Source organism: Drosophila tropicalis, unplaced genomic scaffold (assembly GCF_018151085.1).
Source record: "Drosophila tropicalis isolate 14030-0801.00 unplaced genomic scaffold, ASM1815108v1 contig_593, whole genome shotgun sequence".
In the NCBI taxonomy this organism is placed as follows: Eukaryota; Metazoa; Arthropoda; class Insecta; order Diptera; family Drosophilidae; genus Drosophila; species Drosophila tropicalis.
The window spans coordinates 7,180,848-7,207,893 of NW_027173070.1; the positions used below are offsets into that span (position 1 = coordinate 7,180,848).

Genomic DNA, 27,046 nt, shown 5'->3' on the forward strand with positions numbered 1-27,046 from the left:
TAGAAAAAAAGTATGCAAACTTCTGCTGTTCATGCCAGAAGGCTTATTGTTCCAACCATCACAAACGCTACAATTTGTGTAATGATTGCATAGACAATAATTAAAAAATAATAAAAACACAAATTAAAACTGATTAAATACCAATTTTTGTTAATTAAATTAAAAAGTATCATTTATGACCCTAACAAGGAACTAAGGGGGGTTTTCAAACAAGGAAGTAGGGTTAAAAAAAAAAAACAACACAATCAGTCACTAGTTTCTCCAAATGTAATTCACCCTTGAATTCAGTTTGAATTTCGTATGACCGCGCAAGTTTTATCGTAGTCGACATTTTCGGAGCAAAACCTATCGTAATCGATGCGCAAAATGTTACGGCGAATAGTACATTTCGGGCGAATTCGGCCATATGGTTGTTGTTGCATTTGTGAGTCGATCGAATTGGCGGCGAATTTTTTTGTTATTGTTTTTTTTTTTGTGCGGAGTTCGACAGCGTGGTTGGGTCTGACTCTTTTGCTCGACAGCGGTGTTCGAGTTGGACTCTTTTGTTCGATGTGGTTCGATGTGTTTGTCTTTGCGGCGAGTGTGGCAAAAAGTTAGGGCGAATATTCATTTTTTACGGCATGGGCGAATTCGTCTGAGCGAATTGAATTCGCCTTGTTGTTTTTTTATTGTTGTTTTTTATTGTTGTTTTTTTTTTATTGTTGTTGTTATTTTTGAAGTGAACGGACGTGCGCTGCGTCGACGTCGGAAAAATTTGGAGTGTGTGGAGTTTTGGAAAAGGACACGCATCCTTTGTCCCTTTCTCCCTCTGGCTAGGGTAGTGAATAAAAGGACAAGAAACAAATGGAAATAACAAAATATTAAAAGTGTTTATTTCGTGTTTTGGTGTGCAGCAAACAACAAAAATTATTCGTCCTTTTTGGAGGGTAAATTCTTTAAACAAAACTAAATTCGCGCGCAATTTGCAGCGTTGAATAAAATTAATAAAATAAAACTCGGCGCTTCTACGCCGATCGGAGGAGGAACCAGCAGCATTATAACCGGTAATTTAAACAACAAACAAAGCGAAAAGAAACAGAGATAAATACATACATATATATGTATATAGTTTTTAAGAAGAAACTTGAGAAAAAAGGCAAAAATGACATTGAAGCGGAGCGCGTGTGTTTCTGTGTGTATGAGTGCGAAATTCTTATTGCAAAAAAAAAGGGTAACTAGACTTTTGTGTATATTAATTGCAAAAATAAATTGAAATTGAGCAAAAATCTATAGAAAATGCAAACGTCAAAAAAAACATGAGGCAGCTGCTTCGTGCCATTCGCTCATTTATTGTTGTAAAAATCAATAAAATGCTGTAATTGTTGCTGTCTCAGTCGGCGGCAGGAGTTTGACATTTCCGTCAACAAAATGCCAAATAAATGATATTTATATACACAAATACATATGCATTGTATATAGTATTAAGCTAGATTTTGGCCTTCTCTATATATTATCGCCTCTTATCTTGTACGTATAAATATTTATACATACATGATTGTAGTTTTGCTCTTTTTTATCGTGTTGTGTGGTGTCACGCAGTGAATAAATAAAATGGTTTAATTTTCATTTAATTACTACTTTATTTTTTTGGCAAAAGACTTAGAATTGACCGAAACTTGGATACTCTTTTAAGAAGTGGAAGTTGCCTTTGTTTAAGTTTATTGGGCGTGTCTTTTCAAACGCAAGAGCATCAAAGGTCGACTTTGGTATACCCTTTAATAACACGAATTGTGCATGCACGGATAGTTGGAAGCGAGTTTTCACTGTACCTAACAAACATTCGCAATTTCACACCATTCCAGTAAATAAACATTCTCATGGGCAGACTGATTTAACTCTTGTTTCTGGCGCCATTGGAGCCTTTTGTTTATAATATGTCTCCAGCATTTTTAAGTGATATTGCAATAAATTTAAAAGAGGGTAAACAAAAGCTTCATATAGCTTCTTACTCTATTTGTAGAGTCTTTTGAAGTCGGCCGTTAGTTACATAATATGAATCCCTAGTGGAATAAATTCAAAAGACCATGTGATCCTCACTAAACTTTCGTTTTGTTAGACTTTTTGAACTGTACTCTCTTAATTTGCTCTAGACTTAGAACTAAACTTTGTTTACTTTTGCTTATATTCTCATTGGAACTAGTAAAATAAATAGTCCTTGACTTTCCTTTTTATTACAAAAGAAAAAATGAGTGTCACGTATTTGGCGAGCCATAAACTCAATATGCATTTTTGTTAAGCCTACTCTACCCAAAGGTAAAAAAGAGCCAATAGCCAAGTAACGGCCGCATGGCAACAGGAAAAGGCGTATTAAAGCAATTAATTAGCACAAATTTTAACAAGTTCAAGAATCGAAAGTATCTCTCTCGCAATCTGTTTCTCTCTCTCTGGATTGCTCTCAGTTGTTAATGGTTGTTGCTGTGCGTATAACGGTTCATTGTACTGGCATGAGAGATTTTGACTTATTGTCATGTTGTTATTGTTGTTGTCTCCTTTTTGACAACGTCAAAATTTCCTCGATAGGCAGATACATACATACACATACATATGTATATGTATGTACAGTTAAACGAGAGTTGTTGTTGTTGCTCTTGCTGCTGACTCAAACTGACAAACGTTTTGGATTGATTTTTTTTCTCATTGTTTTTTCTGTTTTTAAGTTAATTTGCCTTTTTTGGCCAGTTTGCAATTTGTTTGTCTCAAATTTACTATAATTAAAAATCAAATTGATTTTTCCGTTTGCCAACCCCCAACAACAGCAGTAACAACAACAATAATACTAACAATCAAATTGTCAAGTTAGCATTTTGTTGTTGTTTAATGTTGTTGCTGCAATGAATAAGCAATTTTCCGTATCTAAAAGAAAAACTCAGTCAAGGCATTGTTTCTTGCCACACGTTTTTGTGGCTTTTGGCTTATTTCTGTTGTTGTTGTTGTTGTTATTGTATTTACTGCTGCTCTTATGTTGCAACAATGAGCATGGCTAATTTTCATTTTAACAAAAGTTAAGTACACAGTCTCTTAAAGCTTTGCCAATTGCCAGGGACGGACTTGAAAGCTTATGCAGTTGGGAGAAGGGCCCTAGAAAAACTATCAAAGGTTTTAAAACTTTGAAATGAACAAATTAAATTTAAACATGACCAATTCATTTGCTTACTTTACATAATTATGGTCTTCTTGAAAAGTAAATTTTAAAGATCTGGCCTTACTTGAATTGTTTCCCCTTTCTTTTTTCGGGCCCGATTCTACTTTAAGTTGAGCCCTACTCGTTGTTAACGAAACGGTTGTTTTTTCTTCTCTTCTTCTTGTTCCACTACTTCTTCGTTTTGTAATTGTTGTGTCTGTTAACAACAACAGCAACAAAATAAAACTATAAATGATAGACAGAAAAAGCAATGGCACAATATTCAAATACTCTACAAACTAAGTGTATATTGATTTGGATCAAAAATGATAAAGTTCTTTTGCAGGCTTTAGATTCTTGATGTGGGATTAGTAAAATTTGAATTAGAAATTGTCATAATTGAATTAGTAATTGTCATAATTCTAAATTTTGGAATCTAAAAGCAACTTTCAGTTTTTTATATGATATTTCGTAAACTTTACCTTATATTATTATTAAGAAAGGCTTATTGCTAGACTTTAATTTTAGGATTAAAATTTCAATTCGTCAGACTACGATTCATTTTTGGAAGATTTAATTAAATGCTAAATAGTTAGTCTCCTTTAAGTCTACTACCTCAATTCTTATAGAGTATTGAAATGTCGTTATTGTCCTACATACATATGTATGTATCTTTATCTCTCTTTTTCTCTGTGTCTCTCTATGTATTTATGTATGTATATAACCATGTCCAATTGGCATGGCGCTAGGCATTACAAACAAAATGTTTTTTTTTTATTTTATTGAAGCAAAAACAAAGCCCAATTGAGTGTTTGCCAATATGGGGGAAATACAGAAGAAAGGAAAATCAATATCTGTATAGAAAATATTACCACAATAAATAATAATCTAATCGAGTTGACATGCGAATTTCCTAGGTATGTACTTTCTTATGCATTTGGTTATATTTAGCAGTTGTTGCTATAAAAAGACGGAAGTTTGACATTGGCTTTCTATTTATATGTAAACTCCTCAGTTATCAATTGAAGATCAAATACATAGATGAAGACCAGTTACCAAAAATTTGATAGAGATAGTATAGAATAGACTATTAAACTGTCTTAAACCTTTGGCCAAAGTCTAGACGGTGTAAAAACTTAGATTGATTATGAGCAATACATTGTAGGTGACCGATCTAAGTTCGGGAGAAATTGCTATACATATATCCTCGATTTTACCCCATTAAATCAGTTTAATTATAATGAATTTGTGCTCCCAAATTAAATTCAAATTATATTACGGAAAATAAAATGGTCAAGATACTTAATTTTTCTTCAAATGGCTCGAGGATATTTGACACTCGGACGGAAGTCCTGAAGTTCATTGCCCAATTACAAGAGAGATAAAATAAACATTTTTGTGTTGTTTTCAAATTAATGACCGTATTTTCTTTTTATGTTGTATAATTTTTATTACAAGCGCCATCAATCACAAGGTCTTTTCCCCACTGGAAACATTTCCTTCTTCGGTACATTAAGTCCGCAAAAGCCTGACAACACTTACATTTTTTTTTTTTTTGTTTTGTTTTTTGACCTGCACATATCACACTCCATCAGTCGGTGAGTGTGTGTGTGATTTGTGAGTGTTTTTAATGAGTCTCAGCTGGACATGATCCGGCTCAATGAACTAAACTTATACATCAAGTGTTGCAGCAGCTGCAAGTCCACAAAAAAAAAAAAAAAACGAAAACTTAAATCAGCTAATTCATCAAAAAGTGTGGCATAGTCAGTCGACTATTGTCGGTTGTGGTGGCAGGGGCACGCCCACTTTTCGCTAGGCGTACGCCCCATTAGCTGCTGCTGCTGCCACTTTCCAAATCAATTGAAAAAATCTTCCGTCTCGTCGTTGTTGTTTTTTTTTTTTTTTTTTTTGTATTTCGTATGCCATCATCATCATCTCACCATGATCATCCGGCAGACATTAGAAGCGCGTGTGAGACATGCGATTGGGCAAGAAGAGGCAACAACCAGGCAAGTGAGAGGAGAAGAAGACATAATACCAAAAAGCAAAAAGAGTATATGAAAAAAAAGCAGCATACAAATTACCATTTGTAATACCCTGTAATACTTGAAGCCTGTATTTGATATAAATGAGGGTAAGGTATAAAAGTATTACTTGAAATTCAATATGAATATGTTTTAGTATTTGTCAGGCTTTACATTTACTTTACTTTAACCTAAAAGGACTTTAGCTTCAATGTTTTTACCAACACTAGTTTATTTTAGTGCTTATCAATGTGTCAGTTTTTGCTTATCAAAATATCTCAAGACAAATTCTTTTTGAACCATATTGCAATCACAATCTTAAGTGAACCCAAATTAGATATATTTTGCAAGAACGTTACTTACCCTAATCTTAGTTTATTCATTAACCAACACTAGACACTTCAGCAATTACATACATACATATATCCACAATGTTCTTCCTTTGAATACTTTGCTAATGAGTATCTCAAAGTCTGTGCTGAGAATTAATTTACTCGATCTTTTCATAGTTTAGTTTCTAAGTTTGTTTTTTTTTTTCTTCGCTTTTTTTCTGTTTTTGTTCCTCCTCAAAGAAAGCCAAGCCTCAGTCAAGTCGTGTGAGAAGAGAGAAGCAACAAAAAAGACGTTAAACAGTTTTTTTTTCTTGTCTGTTAAACGTTCAAAAGTAACGCCAACGCCAAAGTTGTGTGAGCTTTGCTTTTATTGTTAAACCAGTTGAGGCAGCAGAACAAAAACCACAAACAAAAAAAAAAGTAAAGAAGAAAAAACAACAACAATAACAACAGCAGCGTCAGCAGCAGCTGTTTGTTGGATCCTCATTCCCCGTACATGTTCCCCCACCACAAGTCACCCTCGCTCTCCCACTCTCTGTTATACTCTCCCACTCTGTGGCTCATTTCTACGCTGACTGCATATTAAAGCTCGAGCTCTGCTGGCTGCGCGCCTGCGCGTCCAACGACCGTTTTATTGTTGTTGTCTAAGCTTTGTTTGTTTTAGCTGCGTTTCATTATACCCTAGCCCAGGAAAAAAGTACCAACAATTTGTCATTAAGTTTGGAAAGGCATTACATAGATATACATATTAGATAGATGGCTATTTACAAAAAATTTATCTTTTTTCCACTATGTAAAGTGTTTCTTGACAGACTGTATATAAAACGGCTTCATTTCGTTTTTAAAGATGAAATCAAAATGTTGAATTTAAAGAAACACTAAATTATCCAAAATCGGAAATGGAATACTCTGGGTAGACTTCTAGAATCACGAGGGATCGGATATTTTTACAGGGATAATACATTTGTTATGAAGAGTTCCAATAATATCAATCTACTTATAACAGAAACAAAGCAAATATTTAGAATTTTTCTTATAAGGATCGATAAATATTGACTTTGTCGATAAATATGGGGTGTATGGGGCGACAATCGAATCTTTTGCATCACTTATTTTAGGAACAACTCTTGACTTAAGATGTCTTTCTTTGTTCAAACAGAGTATATAGAATTTCATTTGCTAAAAGCTACTCACCTCTCATTGTTTACCTTTTGTCTGATGTCGTATGGAAAATTTACAATATGCGCCACGACTCCACTTGACCAATCCTTGAAAATGTAATCCCAACTAGTTAAATTTACTTAAAAACAATAAACCCAAACTGACCTGAAGTGAACCCAACTTATAGGTCCTCCAACTTTTGCTAGTTGAAACCAATTAACATGCAAACTTCACTAGACACACAAAGACACAAAGATAGATAGACAGACAGAAAGACAGCCAGTCAGTGAGACAGACAATCAATCCCCATTAAAAATACCTCACGCACTTCCATTTGTGTCTCTGTTTCTGTGACTCGGCTCGGGAATCGAGTTGCAACAAGCCTAGCCAAAAGAAAACGTGTTTAAATTTACGTTTGACAGTTTGGCAGAAAGAAAAAAAAATACAAATCTACCCAAAGCACTTTTTTCTTAGTTTTTATTTTTATTTTTTTTGTATTTCGGTAGTTGCTCCCAAAATACAAAACGTAGTTTCACCTCACCCATTTAGCATGACAAGCCGCGAGACCATTATACCCTTGCATGCCCCTTGCCTCCGGAGTGGAGTGGAGTTTGGTACCTAATACGCGCGGGTCATGCATGGACTGCAATTGACGGTAAACACACACACACACACACCTCTTTTTGTTTGGCGAAAATCGTTTTCACTCTTCATTTTCATGTTGGGTGAAAATCTGCACGACGACCAACCAACGACCACGCCCCAGTCTAGTCTGTAAAATTAAAAGAAGGGCCCCTAACCATCCCAAAAAGAAAGAAGAAGAAAAAACTAAAAACAGGCCATTGACATACATTTTGGGAGTCTCTTAAGTTCGCGTGTGCGCTTAAAGAGTCAAGATCGAGGCACACTTACTTTTCGGAGGAAGAAGAAAGTGTTCAATGCTGTGGAAGAAGCGGAGACGCATGTCCAATAAATAAATTGAAATATTTACGCTTTGAAGTCAAAAAAAAAAAAAAAAAAAGAAGAATCGAAAAGTGCCGCGAAAAGCGAAGAGGAGTGGAGCAGAGAACCGGTCGGTTGGTCGTTTGGTCGATCGGTCTGATTGGGGGACTCTTTTGGATCCCTATAATCGCAACGATGTTTGGCCGTGCAGCTGTGTGACCCACTCCCAGTTGTCGTTGTCCATTTAAAGCGGCCCGTTGGCTAGCCACAGCCACAGCGAACTGCCTGCCAAACATATCTGTGCACATTTATCGCCAGTTTTCAGTTTGGCAGTTCCCCCAACTACCAATCACCTAGCACCACCTCCCCCTCCCGCATTTACCTTCTCTAATGCCCAAAAACATAGAAAATGAAAAATAAAAATTTCACCTCCGGTCACACGCTTGAGAAGTCATACAAAACACAACAACAACAACAAACTACTGCATCAAAAATGAAAAGCGCTAAAAGCACTTTGTGCATATTGTAGGCATTTGGTTAATTAACCAAAATCTCTACCCCAAAAGCCAGGCTCTCTTTGATTGCTGAAATAAAATGAACCAAGGATTCATGCCTATGAGGAATTATATTTCCAGTAAAACGAAAAAGAAAGATACCGTAAATTTCGTTATTTGTTTTATTTCACATTTCACGAACATAATTTGTCTCTTTAAAGCCAGTAATTGCTAAAATTTAATTACAGTACTTAAAAACACACACACTTAAGTTATCTTTTAACTTAATCTGATGATAATTGTTGTAACATTTTGGTTATCATTTGAATTGTTAGTATGTGTTTGCCTAATCTAAGAAAAGTCAAAAATATGTAGTAAATTTGTTAAGAACAAAGCCAGTATCAACCTATTAAAGTTTCATGTCCTGCATTTCTTATCCTTAAATTACATAAATGTAAGAAAATTTCATTAGGAGAGCCTTTTTTTTGTTGAGTATTAACAATAATTTTCCAGTTTCTGTTCAAGTTTTGAGCAAAACAAGAAATGATTTATCTCTTAACTACATTTTAAGAGTTTCCTCAATTTTTGTACCATTAGACATATCGGATTTTTTTTTATATTTCGTTTTCCTAATTCCTCATATCTAAAATGGTTTACCTCTTTGATGGGTCTTTAATTTGCCGCATTCAATCGATGATGTCTTCCCTCCAAACCCCTGGCCCAGTCCGTCCAACCGTTGCATCGCTCCATTTAGTTGGCTGAGCATTCGTTTTGTGGCTGAGGCTCTGATAATTTTTCATTAATTACCAAAGCGGGTATTTGGCCATTGAGTTTTGAAGTTGGCTTCTTTCTTTTGCCTTGCTATATATATATATTTTTTTTTTTGAGCTAAGCTTGTTTGAAGATAAATTGAATAAATGTCCGGATGCACTTGAAGCGCACATAAAAATTGTTGCCTGTCAGCGTCATTGAAACTCCTCCCCCTTCTGCCTCCTTCTCTCTACCCACTTTGGGGCATATCGCCTACTCTAAGTCCAAATTGATGAAGAAGAAACTGAGGATGCGGTTGATGATGATGGTGCTATGGACGATGATGCAGTGAAAATCTTTTCTTGTTAATTTTGTTGTTTTTTTATTTCATTTCATTTACTAACTAACTGTGCATGATGATGAATCAATCATCTGTTTAGCTTTGGGTATTTAAATTAACCGGTTCGTCCATCTAATGAGCGGCACTTGTCTGTCGTCTACCCGCAGATGAAGCAACCACTTTCATGTCTGGCCATAAACCATAAACTAACCATATCCATATCCCCACAAGTCATACCCATGCCCATTCCCCCCATCTCCAACTCCATCCTCATCACCATCTCCGTTCATGTCTCCTATGTCTACTTGTTATAGGGCTTATGTTTTCTTTATGGGGAATTACATGAGAAAGCCTCTTGCCAAAGGCGAATTGATTGTTTTCTGGGTTACACGTGTTGCGGTTGCTTTCGACCATTACAAAGTTTCATATTTATTTATTTATTCGATTAATCAGTTAACAAAATTTAACTTTAAAATGTGCAAGTTTTCAGGTCGAAGTACAATCAGGTTTTCATTGAAATCCATTTAATCCATTTGGACTTTTGACTCTACTATCCTATTCTTCCTATCGCGTCTCAATTCAATTTTAATAAAAAATGGAAGAAATTTTCTAACTCAGACTTACCTACTTCAAATACTAAAGAGGAGAGATTCAAATTAAAACTTGTCGATGTAATTCTAATCCTAACTTATGCCAATTGTCATAGGGCAGTAGCCGATCCTTGTTGAAGAATGCTCTCTGCAAATTAAAATCCAAAATCCACCAGTGTCATAAGAGCACCAGGAAGCCGAAAATCTTCACAAACTCTCACATTCTTTTTCATATCAGAAACTTTAAAATGATGTCATTTGAACGTTTAAATTTCTGCTAATTAAACACTTTTTTTACCCCCACGGCTATTTGGAAGAATTTCATTCTTGACACTTTACTTTTCCCCTTGATAGAGCAAAACAAAAGTCCAAGATTGCAATTTGATTCATTAATGTTACCTTGAGGCGTCGTCGTCGTTGGCTATCTCATATATGTATGTACATATATGTAATTGCTACTTAAATGAAATAAAACTAAATACATTTCATTTGAAATGATATAATGCAGCATAAGTTTAGCCAATTAGCTATAGATAGAAATAGAGAATAAGTTTCAGGGGGGAGAAATTAATCATGGATCATGGTTGGGGGGGAAGGAAGGGGGTCTTCGACTTCAATGTTAATTGGCTTGGATTTCTTCCGAGTAAGAATCGACAACGAAGGTCTTCATCAATGAGGCGCAGCGCCAAAAGTCTCTGATTGTATGTAAGAAGAGTTTTTGCTTATTTTTTTCTGTTGTATCTATTTCCATTAATTAAGAAGCATGCGATGCGATGATGCGTCAGTTCAGAGTTTCTTTGTCTAGCTGGAAACTGGCTCTGGCTCTGGTTATAATAATTCATATGATTTTTGCATTGTTCTCCCTCTTGCCTTTGTATAAGTATATGTATATATATGGTATATAATATGTATTTAATTTGCCAACTCAACTCTTTTTCAATTTGCAAATCATATTTTTTAGTTTTTGTTGTATTTTGTTATCTTGACACGAGTCTTTCTCAGACAATGTCTTGAGGTCTAATTTTTCAAGGCCTTAACAAGAGCCAAGGTGTTTTTTTTTTTTTAATGCAGCGTTTACCAACACTTTCGGTTTGGTCAAATTTTATACATTACTTGCACTTTTTGTAGCAATTACTTCTTTACTTCAATTATAAATTGATTACTGTCTTTCTCGTTATATTTTATGACTATTGCAATCAATTAAACTAAATTGCTTTTGGAAAATTGGTTTCATTTTCCACTTGTATGACTTGAAGGCGCCATCATCCAAGCAACCAACCGACGACAAACTCACCAATCAGCTCAGCTTTCATTTTGTTATTGTTATTTCTTTCTCCGCCACCACTTCTTCTATTTATAATAATTATTAAAGCAAATAAACCTACATGGACACAAAGAGAGTCTGCTGGCTCACTTTTTTTATACACACAAATGCTTGTCATTTGGTCTTTGGATTGCTGCGATCCGTCGAGAGCTTTAAAGTCGTTGGCACTGACCAAGTCAAGTCCGGAGACCAAGCCAACTGTCAGCTGACGACGCAACGTCTACCATGAATTGGTTGCTATTGGCTTTGCTTTTGTTTTATGTTTTATTATTATTTTTTGCCCCAAGTCTCACTTGGGGTCCGCACAGAGTCATCGATGGTAGCTCCATAGTGTTGACCTCAAGATCACCGCAGACAAATGGGTGAAAGGTATACAGACAAAAAAAACTGAGCAATTTTCAATTGGCTATGTAATAAAACTTTGAACAATTATACCATGGATGAAGTAATCGAAGTAATGGGAAAGCACAAATAATTGTTAGAGACGGGGAATCGTAACATTAAAGATCCAAACACTATAATAATTCTTAAATTATGAGTATAATCCTTAAAATATGATTGAAACTATTTTTAGATTGCTATTTAGTGATTGTGAGAGAAGGAATTAAAAATAACAATTTAAGCTGAGTAATTTGATAATAATTATTGTATTTAAAGTTTATTTCTAAACAGTTTAGTCCCAGGACCGGATTTACCGAAATTGGTGTCCTTGGCGTTATAGTGAGTGGATGTATACGACTAAAACTTACTATGGATATAGTTCTAATATAACAATAGTCTAAGAAACGAATATAATTATTTCAATTTAATAGATTTCATTATTTAATTTTGAATCTTAATAGCCAAGTTTGATTATCTATGTATGTATATTTTTTTAGGGTTTTACTTTATATTGAAAAACTTTGAGTTATGAAGAGAATTCCTTACTGGAAAATAGGTCTCATGACAGTAATGTCAGCTTTGTCATATAATTTCATCTAGTTAGTAGTTAAATACTTGGTCTTTACTAAGAGGACTGAGTTTAATATGTAATTTGGTAAAAGAACAATAAGTTTAACAACAACAATTAGGTAAACTAATCTAATCATTTTTGGTGAACTAAAACATGACAAAAAAAAAACGCCATTTAATGCCTCTTCTATGTCACAAGACTTTTCTAACCTTTAGTATCTAACTGTCAAAGCATAATAAACATCAAATTTAAAGAGAAACTAAATGAAGTAAGTGACAAAATTTGGTAATTTCGCCAACATTGTCAACAGCTTTTATATTAAAGTAAATGTAGGCACTTTATTTTTTATTGTTCTACTCTAGAAACTTAAGTTAAAACGACCTTGTGGCTTAAGAAAGAGATGATGTTAGGTTGTCTTTAAACTAATGTTTTATCTTTGCTATAATTTGTGATATAGAAAAATTCTTTAAAAGAGTAAAACACTTTATAATTATGATAAAAAGGTCTTCAAAAATTTAGAAAAAACTTCAACTCCAACTGATTTGCTTCATAGAATGAAATCCTTTTACTAATTACAGAACTAAATAGTTTAATTAATTTTTATTTAACTGCCTCCCAATAAAGTTTAAACAAATTTAAAATATAATTGTTAAAACAACCTTCAAAGAAAAACTTTTAAATCCCATTTACTTTAGAGAATTATTAGTAACCATTTCTAGATTAATTCAATTGTTGTTATACTTATTATCTCCTCTCTTACCTTTTTCCCAGTGTCTATTCCCTAAGCTAGTTTGTTATTTTTGCGGTCTATCTAATTGGGAAATGTTTTTTTTTTTCTTCATTGACTATAAGTACGTGCCACAAATTGAGTAATTAAACTCAATTCTTCAACTTAAATATAAACTTAACGATCAATCAAGAAGAGCTCTGCCCTAAAGTTGTTTTTGGTTGTTGTTTTTTGTGGACTGACTTTCGCTAATAAAATTATTTTTAGTATCTTACTCTGTCTTCACCTTCTAGATTTATGAAGTTGCTTGGCCTGATAAATGCTGGAGGGGGAATCATGTAGAGTGAAGTTTGAGTGAAGTGACCGAGATTTTAGCCAAAAGCTAATCACATATTTCCGTTCAAGACAAAACAACAACCAAACAGAAATAAAAATAGAGCTTCAGGTGGTTCGTTGGTTGAATGTGGTTTTTGCGGTTGTTGTCTCTGCGCTGCAGTTGCGCTTTAATAACTTCATTGTCAATGCAACATACGGCTGCACATTCAACAAAAGCGAAAAAATAAACCACTCATTGTTCAAAAGTGGACTTGATCTAGATGCCACCAATTCCACTTGATGCAACAGACATGGTCTTGGACTCGGACTCGTACTCGGACTCTCTGGCACACACACACACACACATATTCAAACAGTAGTCGGGAGAGTGATATTTATCGTTAGATTTATGGATCTTGCAAAGGAAAAATGCTACTGCACACAACACAATGTGTGGTAGAAGTTTTCCCCTTCAGCGATTTCACAAATTGAACAAAAGTTTATACACCATACAAAAGTGAAGAAAAACTGTCTTTTTTTCTGATTGTATTTTATTATTGAGATCATCATCATCCGGCTACAGGTTTTTGTTATTTTACTTAACCGATCAATGGATGGTCGGATGGTGGGTAGTTTTTATGTGATCGGCATTAAAGCTGACTTTGCCTTATTTAGTTTTTCTTGATACACACAAACATATACAACATATGTACATATATAAAACGTATTTTATGACTCCCCAAGTCAATGTACGTCGTCATCATCTTCTCTTCGATATGATTATTTCTCTCTTCTTACACACCCGCACACACTAAAGTAAGATTGGGGGAACTTGACAAGCTCGATTAGATTAGATCAGTGTATGCTTGAATCAGCCACTTCAAGAAAGAAGTCGGTAAATATTTATCTGACAGATAAACTTGAAGAGTAAGCATCCAGCTGTTTGTGGTTCTGAGAACAAAAAACTTATCCAGGGGGATTTATAATTAATGGTTTATTCTTCAACTCTTACGACCTAATCTAATAAAACTTTTAATTTGATTTGCTATGCAAATTTCCAAAGAATTATCAGTCAACTGAAAGTTGATTCAACTCTTAATTAATAATAATAATAAGAAAAAAAAATTAATTAATCTTCTTTTTAATTTTGTGATATGTTTCCAATGTGTTCTATAAAGCACTTAAAAACGACTTCTCCCCTTTTAAGCCAAGCTAAGCCCTATATAAGTCCTATTTGAATGGTGTGCTCTACTTGTTCTATTACATTTGTAATCTCGAGGGCCCAACCTAAACAGAAATCACAGCAAAGTGCCCACCCAAATAACCATTCCCACTCAACCAATAACATACAAACTCAAAATCTAACAAAAGCCACAAAAATTACACATAGAATATTTCGAAATTTACATTGAAATGTAGTTTTATACCCAGTAGTTTACCAAGAAGGGTAGATACAAGTTAGTCAATTCATTTACATAAATTCATGATTTCATGCCATTTTTAGGGCTGCACATTTAGAGCTTGGAAAGGTTATGGTTCTTCAAGCTGTGTTGAAAAACGTCAAAAGATAGATTTCTTGTGATTAAAATTGTAAAATTAACAGTGATACTTTGAAATTTACACTGGAATGCAGTTTAATAGGCTATACTAGGAAGAGTCTCCTCCTACTAGGGGTACTTGCGTCACAGTTGAGAAGTTAACGGTTCGCAAAGCAGTGTTAAAAAACGTTAAAAGGTAGATAAGGTGTAATTACAAACCCGACGCTTTGGTGTTAACGTTAAAATTAACATAAATTAACAACAAAAAATGTACGTAATTAGTAATTAGAAGCCAGTTAGAGTATTTCTAATCTCAGAGAGTTGGTCTGTTAGAAGTACAGGGTATTTGCAGTGCTTTGCTCTCAGTTGACGGACATAATTTTTTGTTGTTTATGTGTAGGGGGGAGGTCTGCCTCAATCGAATGATTTTGATTAGAAATGGTGCATATATAGAGGAGACACGCCCCCAAAGCATGTAACATAAAAAAAAGACCGAGCCTCCCCTCCATCACATTAGGGCAATATTACAAAAGTCTTTCCATGTAACCATAGGAGGGGGAGGAGTGGAGGAGAGTGTGTGTGTGTCTATTAAACAAATTGCCAGCGGGAGGGAATCACGCGGCAAAAGCAGCGGCAGAGCAGCAACAACAATGAATCAGCAGCCCGCCGCAATGTAGTTTGTAATATTTACAAGAAACGATACACGTCGAAGATTTGAGAGGGCATGAGTCGATGGACGGATGGATGGATGGATGGGGTTAGGGTTGAGGTTTAAAGCTTTTTTTTTTATATCTTAAAAATAGATATATTTCCCACGCCCACGTGTCTATTTCTAGGTCTTGCTGTTTGGTTGATGTTGTTGCCTCTTGGCATTGCATTGTTGTTGTTGTTGCTGCTGTTTTTGTTTCTATGTTTCTCGGCTGTGCTTTTCACTTCACAGACAACAATTGTGCAATTTGGCGAGTTTCCACTTTTCCCCTCTTTGTACTTTGCATACTTCTAGTATATAATTTTCAGTCTAATCCACCAGATACCACGCCCCAAGCACTTTCAATTGCAATTTTGTTTCACTTTTTTCCGACAAATTTTTTGCCCATTTACTTACCTTTGCTCTAGTTCCGCGGTTTTTTCCGTTCACATATGTACATACATTTCTTTCTTTCTTCATTCAGTGAAAATGTTGGTGTTTGTGTGTTGTGGTTTTTCTTTTTATAAAAATTCTTAATCCAAAAATAAACATTTTCGCTGTTCAATTTTATCAAGTGTTTTCGTGTTTTTTTTTCGCACAAAAATATATACATACATATAAATGCATATATGTATGGTCTTATATGTACAGTGGTGGTCAGCGTGTAAGCCCCTTTTTTTTTTTTGATTTTAAATTTGATTTTCTCGGCTCCTAAGAAACTTAATAAAGAAATTTTTTCAGTTATTTGTTGGTTATTGTATTTAGAATCTGACACGTAATTATTGTCATTCCAGCTTTCGACGTTTTTTTTACAGGTGCGTTTGAAAAAAAAGCTCCCCCAAAATGTTTGACAATAGTTTAGCCCGGTCATTTCAAAATCTTTAATATTATAGTTAGACATGTGTATTCTTTGAAAAAGTTGTAGATCTAGGTAATCTAAGATAAACTGCATACCAAAAATTTTCATTTTAGCCCCAGTATTTATTTTGGGGCCTATCGAAATTTCGGGATTTTGTATGTAATTCTTGAGGTCTCTTTGTTTGGCGACGTTTTACGATACCAATTTAAACTTAAGTATTATTTTCTTATTCTAAGTATGAAAGTGAATTGAATTTCCCGTCAAATGATACATGTTTCATAAAAATCCGACAAAAATTAGATTGATTTCATCGCCCATACTTAAAAAAAAGACTAGAACTAGCAAAATTTCCCACACATCCTCCGTCTCTTTCTTTGCACGCATGTAGGGGAAATTTTGCTTACCTGGTTTTTTTTACGTATGGGCGGTGAAATCAATCTAATTTTTGTCGGATTTTTATGAAACATGTATCATTTGACGGGAAATTCAATTCACTTTCATACTTAGAATAAGAAAATAATACTTAAGTTTAAATTGGTATCGTAAAACGTCGCCAAACAAAGAGACCTCAAGAATTACATACAAAATCCCGAAATTTCGATAGGCCCCAAAATAAATACTGGGGCTAAAATGAAAATTTTTGGTATGCAGTTTATCTTAGATTACCTAGATCTACAACTTTTTCAAAGAATACACATGTCTAACTATAATATTAAAGATTTTGAAATGACCGGGCTAAACTATTGTCAAACATTTTGGGGTAGCTTTTTTTTCAAACGCACCTGTAAAAAAAAATGTCGAAAGCTGGAATGACAATAATTACGTGTCAGATTCTAAATACAATAACCAACAAATAACTGAAAAAATTTCTTCATTAAGTTTCTTAGGAGCCGAGAAAATCAAATTTAAAATCAAAAAAAAAAAGGGGCTTACACGCTGACCACCACTGTATATGGTTAGCGCCTTCCTCCCACAGTTCCCACCTGCTGCTGTTGCCGCATTTGGAACTGTGGAACAACAAAGATTTGAAAAGAACTGTGAATACAATGATGGGGCAGGTCATGCGGCGAAATATAATGATGGTCTTTGTTTATATAAACATTTCTTTGATTTATAACCAACGAATGCAGTTGAAAAACATTGCTTAACCAGTTATATAAAGGCTGTGCAATTGTATTGTCATTGTTACCAAAATGTTCGTAAGTTTTACTGTTAAATTGAATTTCAGAGAAATAATACGCCTTCAGGGCCTAAGGACTTTGAATATATGAATGTGACCTGAAACTGCCTTTTCAACGTCGACAACTGGTGACCCTTTTTTCGTTTTGACTTCTGACTTCTCTTTTTGTTCTCCTCACTCCTTGCTCCTCATTGTTTTTGTTTCTTTTTTTTAACCTTTTTAGTCACACTGTGCAGTGACGGCGGCGTCAACGTCTCATCGGTTTGTCGTCGATGGTTTGTGCTAAAATTAAATATTTAAATTCAATGCCCTAACATTTTGTTGCTGCCGAACTCGGGCTCGATTATTTTAATGCTCTCTAGCACTTCAGAGTGGAAGGGTATATTAGTCCTTTCTAGTAAAAGAACTAGAATGTAGTAAGTAAATGTAATTTAAAGATGCATTCATATGTATAAGTATAATCTAAGGGTGTGGAAAACGATATAACCATTGACACTTGTTAAAGATTTAGACGAGATTTTGAATTTAACATGATCCGAAATCTATCATATTTGAATTTGTTCACCTCTTTATACCCAAATAAATTTTGGAAGATTTAAATTTCGATAAATCCTCACACTAACCAACCATATCTTTATCAAAAATTTTAAAAATACAGAGCCGAAGTTCTAAGTTTGTTGATCAGTGTTTGAAAATATTTAAAAAATCTGTTTTGTATACATATTCCATGGGTACTCGACACAGGGTAACAAAGAGTCGAAACCACTGAAAGCTAATTTTATTTGGGTTTTTAACGTTTTCGTTAACATAATAGATTCATATTCAAAAAAAAAAAAATATCACCAAAATGTATTTCCAATCAAATCATTTTTTATAGTGGCCAAAGAAATTTCTGTGAAAATAGATGAATCACAGTTGCTGGAGTCAGTCCTCTGACTGAGGGTTACCTAAAGGGGAAGTTGACCCGCACCACTTAATAAATTATAAACAACTGATCTTACTCACTTATAAGGGTCTGGGGTTGGAGGGTGATAAGCGAGAAAGCCCACAACAATACAAATGATAAAAATGAAATGATAAATATTTCAAAAATAAGCTTTTAGGAGGCAAAAACAAGAAATCGCGTAATTACTTCCGGTGAACTGAACCAGGTGAAACACACACGCATTCTCTTTCTCCCCCACACTCTCTCGATCTCTCTCTCGCTCGCTCTTTCTCTCTTTCTGTCTACGCCCGCTCTGCCGCTGCGATGGCAATACTGTTGTGTCAGCTGTTTAACTCTTCAATCTTGACGCTCTCCCCCCAGTCGCTGCCTCTCTCTTTCTCTCTTACACGTAGCCCCATTCTCTATTTGGGGGTCTCTCTCTCTATCTGCATTTCTCAGTTCTTTACGAAACTCTGCCGGGCGTTTACGTGAGCGCGGAGAAATTAAAAATTTTTTTTTTTTTAATTTTCTTTCGCCATTTTACTATAAGTTTAATATATTCTTAAATATCAATATTTGTTTATAATGTTTGTGCAAAACACGTCAAGCACAACGACCACGACTACGACAATAATATTATTAGCGAGTATTACGATTGCAATATAAAAAGTGAGTTGCATCTTTCCTGACTCTTTTCCTCCCTCGCTCTCTTTCAAATTAAAAAAAAGTATTTAAAACGGTTTGCGTGACTTTCCTAAATGCGCAACGTTTTCTTATCGCGCGAGTTTCCATATACATGTACATATGTTGGCCTCTATCAGTTTGTTTTAGTATGTGTGTTGTATCTCCCCTCTATGTGTGTGTGTGTATAAGAGTATTGATTGCATTTGCACAAAAAAGAAAAACAGAGAAGAAGTAGGTTATGGCAAAATGATTTACAAATTCAATCAACACGCACAGAGCACCCCAACTGACCCCCTCAAAACGCATTCTTCTCTCCCTCTTGTCTAGTTTTCTTTTAATCTTCTTCTCTCATCATGTCTAAACACGCAACCAACTGTTGCTGCTGCTTCTGCTGCCCCATGTAACAGCTGATTTTGTGTGTGTTTATCTATGTGACACCATTAAAGTTTAATTGAAATAACAAGCAATTGTAAAAGTGTGAAAACAAAATCATAGCAGAGCAAGCTCCTCCCCCCTTCCCTGGATCCGAAACCAACTTCAATCGATAGTCTTCAAAGTTGTTATCGTTTCTCGGGGTGATGTAATTTGCATAAGCAACAACAACAACAACAACATCATCAACAAAAACAACAACACCAGCAGCAATCTCTGCATAGTCACCATCATCATCAGACGACGACGTCTAAACCAAACCGCATACATAACTTTTTGGACCGATTTCAGGTTTGGAAGTCCATTTTTTTCATCTCCTCCACCTCGGACGTCTCCATCCACAGTCTGTGCCTGTGTCTCGCGTGTAGGCAGCAGTTCTGATACTCTTAAATTTAATGCGAGTCTTATCAATATTATGTTTAGCCTGAGGGGAACTTTCCCATATTGTGTTATGTTGGTATTTCCCCACTATATAAAAAAAAAGTGATTCAGTGGAAAATGAAGTAGTGACTCAGTTTTTTGTGAGAAACTGTATCAAATCTATTAGATTAAAAATGCGAATCTGTACGACTTTTATATGTACCACCCATTGTGTATATGAGTAGGAGAACAAACAAAGATTAACTCTATTTTATAATGATAATGCCACACCCTTTTGACTTTGACCTACTCGAGAGAATATTATCTAGACTTTATCAATATTTAATTTAGATACTATCTACAATGATTCATTAAATCTGTAAATCACAATCTTGATCTCTTCATACCCATAACAAAAAAGTAAATCGTTATATACAACAAATTGCTAACAGACTGACTAATACATAAGTTAGATAGAAAGATCTTTCATGAACAATTTGTTTATATTCACTTATTTAGAAACCATTGAAATGAATTGCATTTTGAAAATGGCTCTACACATAGAGAAATTTAACAAGAGTTAACCATTTAAAGATAAAGTGTACTTATGTTAAGTATACTGAAAACAGTTGCTAAAAATTATAAATAATTTTTAAAGATTGTAATGCGATCTTATCGCATGACATTACATCTAAAAATTATGTTACTCTTACGACTTTTGTTAGCTTTTGTTAGAAAAATAACGGGACAATACTTGTTGTTGATGATTAATTACATACGGAATACATGTCGTATGCGTAATGCACAATTTAGTTCTTTCCAGTGGGAGACATTTCCTCCTTAGTCTCGGATGTTTTCAAGAAAAAATGTCAAAAACTTTTCCAAACTGGTGAAAAACTAAAATCAAGAACTACCATTGGTAATTAATGCACATTTATTACGTATACGCCAAGTATTTATTGTATTTTAATTCAAAAAATACTCTGTAGACTTGTTTGTTTAAACATTTATTTCTCAAACAATTTATGCAAAACATGAAAAATTAGAATTTTTTTTTTAGGATTTGGCTTTTACTCCAACTGCTGTAGCTATTATTGCCTGTAGATCTAGCTATTTTTGGTCTAAAAAAATGGCTACTTTATAGCATGGTCTTCCTGCTCTTTTATGAGTGAGTTATTCATAGAAAAGTTATTTTTATTGATTTTATGGTAACCATATAGTAGAATTAACTTGTTTAACCAGACGAAAGAACTTACAAAAGTTGTACATACATATTATCTCTCTCTTTCTCTATGTCTGTCTATCTCTAACTCCCCCACTTTATTCCCATTCCATGTTTCTGAATTTTTCTGGTTTCTTTCGTCTGCCGGCAAGCAATTACAAAATGCCTTAAATGCCGCCGCATTCGCCCACTCAAACCAAGAGGCAACTAGCACCAGTTGGGTGTCATGGTGAGGGGGGATTTAAAGCAAGGTGCTGAGTGACTGCCATAAGATATAGTCTCAGATCAGAGATTCGATTTAAATGCTGTGATTTGAGTCAGCAGCAGCATCAGCAACCAGTGCAAACGAGTCTGAAATTCAAGCCACCAGCAGCAGCTCTTTCTTTCTCTCGACACCTCCTCCTGCGCCTATACCAGCAGCTGCCCCATCAGCACCTCGATCGCCATCTCCGCTGACGTGCGATCTACACGAGTGTGTCATGCGGATGGCTGGCCATACGACGTTCTCGTCGACGTCTCTGTCGCCGTTGTCGTCGTCATTTGCTGGTTTTAGACAATGCTACACAAGTTCCTACACCTACGACCTAGAATTTGCCGAATATGTCAACAGGTATATAGGCAGGCAGGCGGCATTAAAACTATATATACATATATATATACTAATACATAGATATATCTACAATGTATATAAGTGAGGCAACTATTTCTATATAAAATATATGCATATAAAAATAAATAACAAAAACATAAAATAGCAATATGTTATTTTGTTTTGATTTTATGCTGAAATTTCAATTTTGCCACATTTGACAAATTCAATTTAATTAAGATATAAATGCATCTCTATCTAAAGGATAGATTTTGACAAATAAATTAAAATTTGTTTTTTTTCTCAAAGATCTTTCCTCTAGTCAGTTAAATTTTCTACCTTCGTCCAGGTACAGGTGTTTATATTTCGCCTCTTAGTTTGTTTGTGTTTTTTATCTTTCAATTTTAAGTATGCAGAGATTCTTTTTACGCTAATCTATATGTCAACTTTAATAGCTTGTATTTTTATTCATAATAGATAAATTTATTAGCCGCTACGCACACGCATGACATTCACAGTCATAAATTGTTGAACAAAAAATGTTGAGCACTAGATTGCTACATATACCAACATATGTACATACATACTTATGTACCTATATATGTATGTATGTATATCTTTGTATATATCTTCAATATGCTTACTGCCCCAATAAGAACTTCAAATGTAGTGGACAGCCCACATTCATCAACAATACCAGCAACAATCTCTTAAACCTGCTCATACAGTATACAATAATGTTTGTCATTTAGCTTAAGGCTAATTTTTTTGTTAATATATGTATGTATACCCTGCAAATAAAACGAGTATGTTAAATTTGTATTATGATTAATGGTAGATTATCTCTTATGGCCCCTGAGAAAGGACTCAAGTCCGAAAACTAGGTTCTCAGTTGGGATAAATGATTCCATCAGTTTATGATTAGAGAGAGACATTTATAAATCAATTATTAACCAACAAGAAAAACTAGCACTTTATAGAAATTTATCTGAATAATAAAGATAGAATATTGAGTTGTATCTATATAAACTAATCAAATACAAAAACTTTGGCTAAGAATATAAATATACATACCTATGAATGAAGAATGAGCAGGAAAAGTTTCAAATCATTTTAATATAGAGTATCTCAAAGTCGTTAAGAATTCAAGCTCAAGAGCTCAGCACTTTCCTTGATCTGTTGTAATAGGTTTGATATAAACCTACAGCAACAACTAAATTGTGTCAAGGGGGCCCCTCATCATTTCTCATACACAAACAATATAAATTAAATAAAATTAGCGACTATTTTGCACGAAAATGTGTGTGAAAACAATAGATAGTGGAGCAATAGTGGGGGAAAAGAAAACGACATGAAGTAGTGCCTGTAAGTAGTGTAAGAAGGGAGGGGGTGGGGGCAGGGAAGACAAGCGGCACACACGCGTGAACGAAAATTGCCCGAAAAGTTGATGGACGACTGAACTGAACTGAACGCACGCTCAACCAAGCGAACGCCTGTCCTATAGTTGCCCCAATCGCCCTCCCCCTATGCCCCCTCCCCACACCGAATTTAATGCTCTTGGTACACTCTCACACACTCACATACAGTTGGTTTGTTTTGGGGTCTCATGTGGGCGCAATGTTGCCATAATATAATGAGGTTTTCGTACGACATTGAACTCGAAAAATGCCATCGGCCCTAACCAAAGCTGCCTTTGACTTTGCTTTTCTTATTTCATACGATTGTTTACAATAATTTTTTTGTTTCATTATCTATTTCTCTATCTATCTATCCATCTTTGCTTTTCCTTTTATGCTCTTTTCTGTTTTTCCCTCTTGATTTTATTCTATTCAATTATGTTTAAAAAATTGAACAACTGCCGCTTATTTTTTATGTGTATGTATTAAATAGCAGATCTTTAAGCAATTAATTAATCAAATTTAATCCTTTTTTTACAGAATAATAGAGGATAGATCCAGCCACGACTAAACAAAGGAAAGAAGGAAATTGCAAACACTTTTCATTCGTTTTAATTGGCTTAGAGGGCAACCGAAGGGGTTAATCAATATAACATAAGGATAACTTAAAGTATATACACAAACACACAAAAATGGTGGACTATTATAAAGTATTGGATGTGGCCCGCACAGCCACCGATGGTGAAGTGAAAAAAGCGTAAGTACTAAATGAATTACAACTGAGTTTAATTAGGAAAGAAGCTGAAAGTTTTATTAAGTCTCACAGTTGCGAATATGGATATAGGTTCTTGATTTAAGATCTGGTAAGCCAGGAAAGGCTACTTTAAAAGTCACAATTCAATTATAAAGTCCCAATTATATCATTAAGCTTAAATATGATAACAGAAGCCACTCAATTCAGTACTTTTGTCAGTACTTATGATGGGTCTACAAAATCTGAATTGGAGGCTAGTATCTAAGAAAAAGGTATAGAAAGCCATATCTTTAAAAGAATTTAGTACATAATTCAGTTTCGGAACATCTGGGGAAAGAAATAAGTTAAAGTAAAAATCAATAGTTATCTTGACAGGACAAAGTTATATTGACCATTATCTTGACCAAATGGACCAAATAAAAAAAAAAAATATATCAAATTTCTTGCATTAACAACAAATATTCTTCTTTTCTATTCAGCTATCGAAAATTGGCATTAAAATGGCATCCAGACAAGAATCCAGATAACTTGGAGGAGGCAAACAAACGTTTTCGTGAACTATCTGAAGCATATGAAGTGCTATCCGATGGTGAGTATTATTTTGCCAATCCATATTTATATCCTAGATGAGGTGGTTTAAGAAGATTACCCAAACAAACAACGAGTCTATCGAAACATTAATAATATATCTATGTGGATCTATATGGTTGCATTATGTGTGTTTGTGTGTGTGTGTTTAGCACGTAAGCGAAGGATCTACGATGCGAGAGCCACACTGCATAAATCCTCAGCAACCTCCTCCTCCAACACATCGAATGGTTATTATTCCCGCTATCGCAGCGGAGCTGGTGGCGGTGGCAGCACTTCATCAAGTTATGGTCGTGACTACGACTATGATTACTATCCAAGCAGACGGAGTGGTAATCGCTATCAGGCGTTTACCTTCCGTAACTTATTCGAGGGTACACCATTTCATAAACTTTTTGGTAAAAAGCAAAGCAAAACAAAAATGTTGCTCAAAATTTTTTTTCGTTTCTTTTGTTTGAGTTAGTTTTTTTTTTTTTTTTTTTTTGGTTTGCCCTCATGTTGGGCGCCAAAATGTTTGTTTAACCAAAGCTTTGATGTTTGTGTTTTTTTGAGATTCTGTTTTTTTTTTTTTTTTTTTTTCATTTTTGTCGGCACTAAATGCAAAAATAAAGCAGAAGAATGTGAGGCTTTAGCTAACCCCTTTCATCCCAAGCGACAGCAGCAATGTTTCCACTAATCTCTGAGAAATAATTTATACATCAGTGATTGTAAATTAAATCTTTCCGTTTGTTAATTTTTGCACAGAGAAAAAACGTCGCATTTACGATGAGTATGGCAAGGATGGACTTGGTGATCGCCAGAATCGCTCACATACCCGTCATCACTACAACACACATGAATTTGATGACTTTGATATCATGGGTGGCTTTCCGTTTGTGTTCCGACCGCCCGAAGAAGTTTTCCGTGAATTCTTTGGCGTTAACTCACCCTTTGCCGACTTCTTTAGAGGTAAAGTCAATGGAAAATTTGAGCCCATTATTTCTTTAACTCATTTCAATTTGAATTTGCCAATTTTTAAGATGCCAATGGCCATTCGAATGGCACCTCTAGTGGATCAAGTCGGCGACATGGCGGCAGCAGTAATGGCGGTATTGGAGCATCTCGCCATCATCATCATCACCAGCATAAATTGGCCTCCCCTTTTGCGGCGCCCATGGTCAATTATTCAATGATGGATTTTTTCATGCCCACCAGCGGTTTCACTTCTTTCTCGTCCATGACAAGTGGAGGCAATGGCAGCAGCGGCGTTACCCACATATCCGGTGGACCCAATGCCGCCGTTAAACGCACCTCAACCTCCACGGTGTTCGTCAATGGCAAAAAGCTGATGACCAAGCGGTGAGTCCCATTTTATATCCAATTAAAGGAATCTAATTTCAATTCTTTCATCTGTTTACAGAATTGTCGAAAATGGCAAGGAAACGGTCTTTTCATATGAAAATGACGTCCTTAAATCAAAGACTGTGAATGGAGTATCCCAAAAACTATCTTCAATAACGAATTAAAATGCAAATCAAATGGGGGAAAAACAGAATTAAAAGAAAAATAAATATATATATATAATAACATCAAATAAAATTAATAAACCACAGAGAGAGAGAGAGATAACACGATAACTAAGCAAAAGTCATAAATTTAAAAAGCAAACAATAAAAATAAAAGAAAAAACATAAATGGGTGGAAAACGAAACCCTCGAAGAAAAACTAGAAATTCTTCAATTATTTGAAAGAAACGTTGAAAGATTTTGTTTTACATTAAAATTAAGAGTTACCATACATAAACGCGTTTTTTTTTTTTGTTAATTTCCACACAATGGGGACGAAACAAAAAAAAGGACCAAAGCCAATGATCATCAATAAACAACAAAAAGGATCATTGACAGCTATATACATCAGAGCAGCACCACCACCACCGTATCAGGAAGTAAACTCAAAATTCCAAAATGGTTTAATTTTCTCATCATTCTTATATTTATTGCAAAATTTTTAAAAACATGCTTCAAAAAAATTTAAAAAAAAAGAAAGTAAATTGAACAATTTAATTCAAACAAAACATTGCATACAGAAACAAGGATTTAGACAAGAAACTAAACAAAGAAAAGAGCAATAAAAACAAGATACAAAAATGCGAAACGCTTAAGCAAATTTAGCAATTAAGTTTTTGGGCGGGACAATGAGAGGAAAAGGTGTGTTTGAAAGCTAAGCAAAACAAAACTGAGAATATGTGTATGTTGATATATAACTAAAACATATAAAAAGTATATACATATACATATATATATATGCATATTTGAGTGTGTTGTGTAAAGGGGGGCATATATATATATACATATATACAGATTGCTATATTTATAATTGTGTGTATGGAAGTTATTTTACTTTAGTCATTTAAGTTGCCACAATACTTACTAGTACCAACCAATGCAATCAGAAAACGAAATTTAATTTGAAAACCGAATTGAAAATTAAATATTTTTTGTTTTTGCGTTGCTTTTCAATATTGTACATTGTAAAAAAAAAAAACAACAAAAATTATAAAAACACATAAACCTAAACGTACACGTATATTTAATAATTTAATCATTTCTTCTAATTGTAATGTCGTATTTTATAGAATATAGTCGTTTTTATACGCTTAAGATTATTCTCACTTAACCTAAAACAGAAACAAAAATGAAATCTTTAACATTATCGCCCATAACTTAATACTGTGTTTTAG

General features: G+C 34.5%; 1 protein-coding gene across 4 annotated transcripts; it reads left to right on the forward strand.

Annotated features, from left to right (window-relative positions):
* Positions 1-701: 701 nt before the first annotated feature.
* mrj (DnaJ heat shock protein family (Hsp40) member B6 mrj) lies at positions 702-27,028 on the forward strand. 4 transcript variants are annotated; one of them, XM_068288553.1, is made up of 7 exons: positions 702-1,043; positions 23,526-23,742; positions 24,219-24,328; positions 24,480-24,725; positions 25,072-25,275; positions 25,347-25,665; positions 25,727-27,028. In XM_068288553.1, exons 2-7 carry the CDS (start codon positions 23,678-23,680, stop codon positions 25,830-25,832), a joined length of 1,050 nt encoding a protein of 349 aa, XP_068144654.1. In that variant the 5' UTR covers positions 702-1,043; positions 23,526-23,677; the 3' UTR covers positions 25,833-27,028. The 4 variants fall into 4 exon arrangements, with proteins under 4 accessions (XP_068144654.1, XP_068144657.1, XP_068144656.1 ...); XM_068288555.1 differs by lacking the exon at positions 702-1,043 and adding an exon at positions 18,781-18,970; XM_068288554.1 differs by lacking the exon at positions 702-1,043 and adding an exon at positions 23,323-23,463.
* Positions 27,029-27,046: the final 18 nt, after the last annotated feature.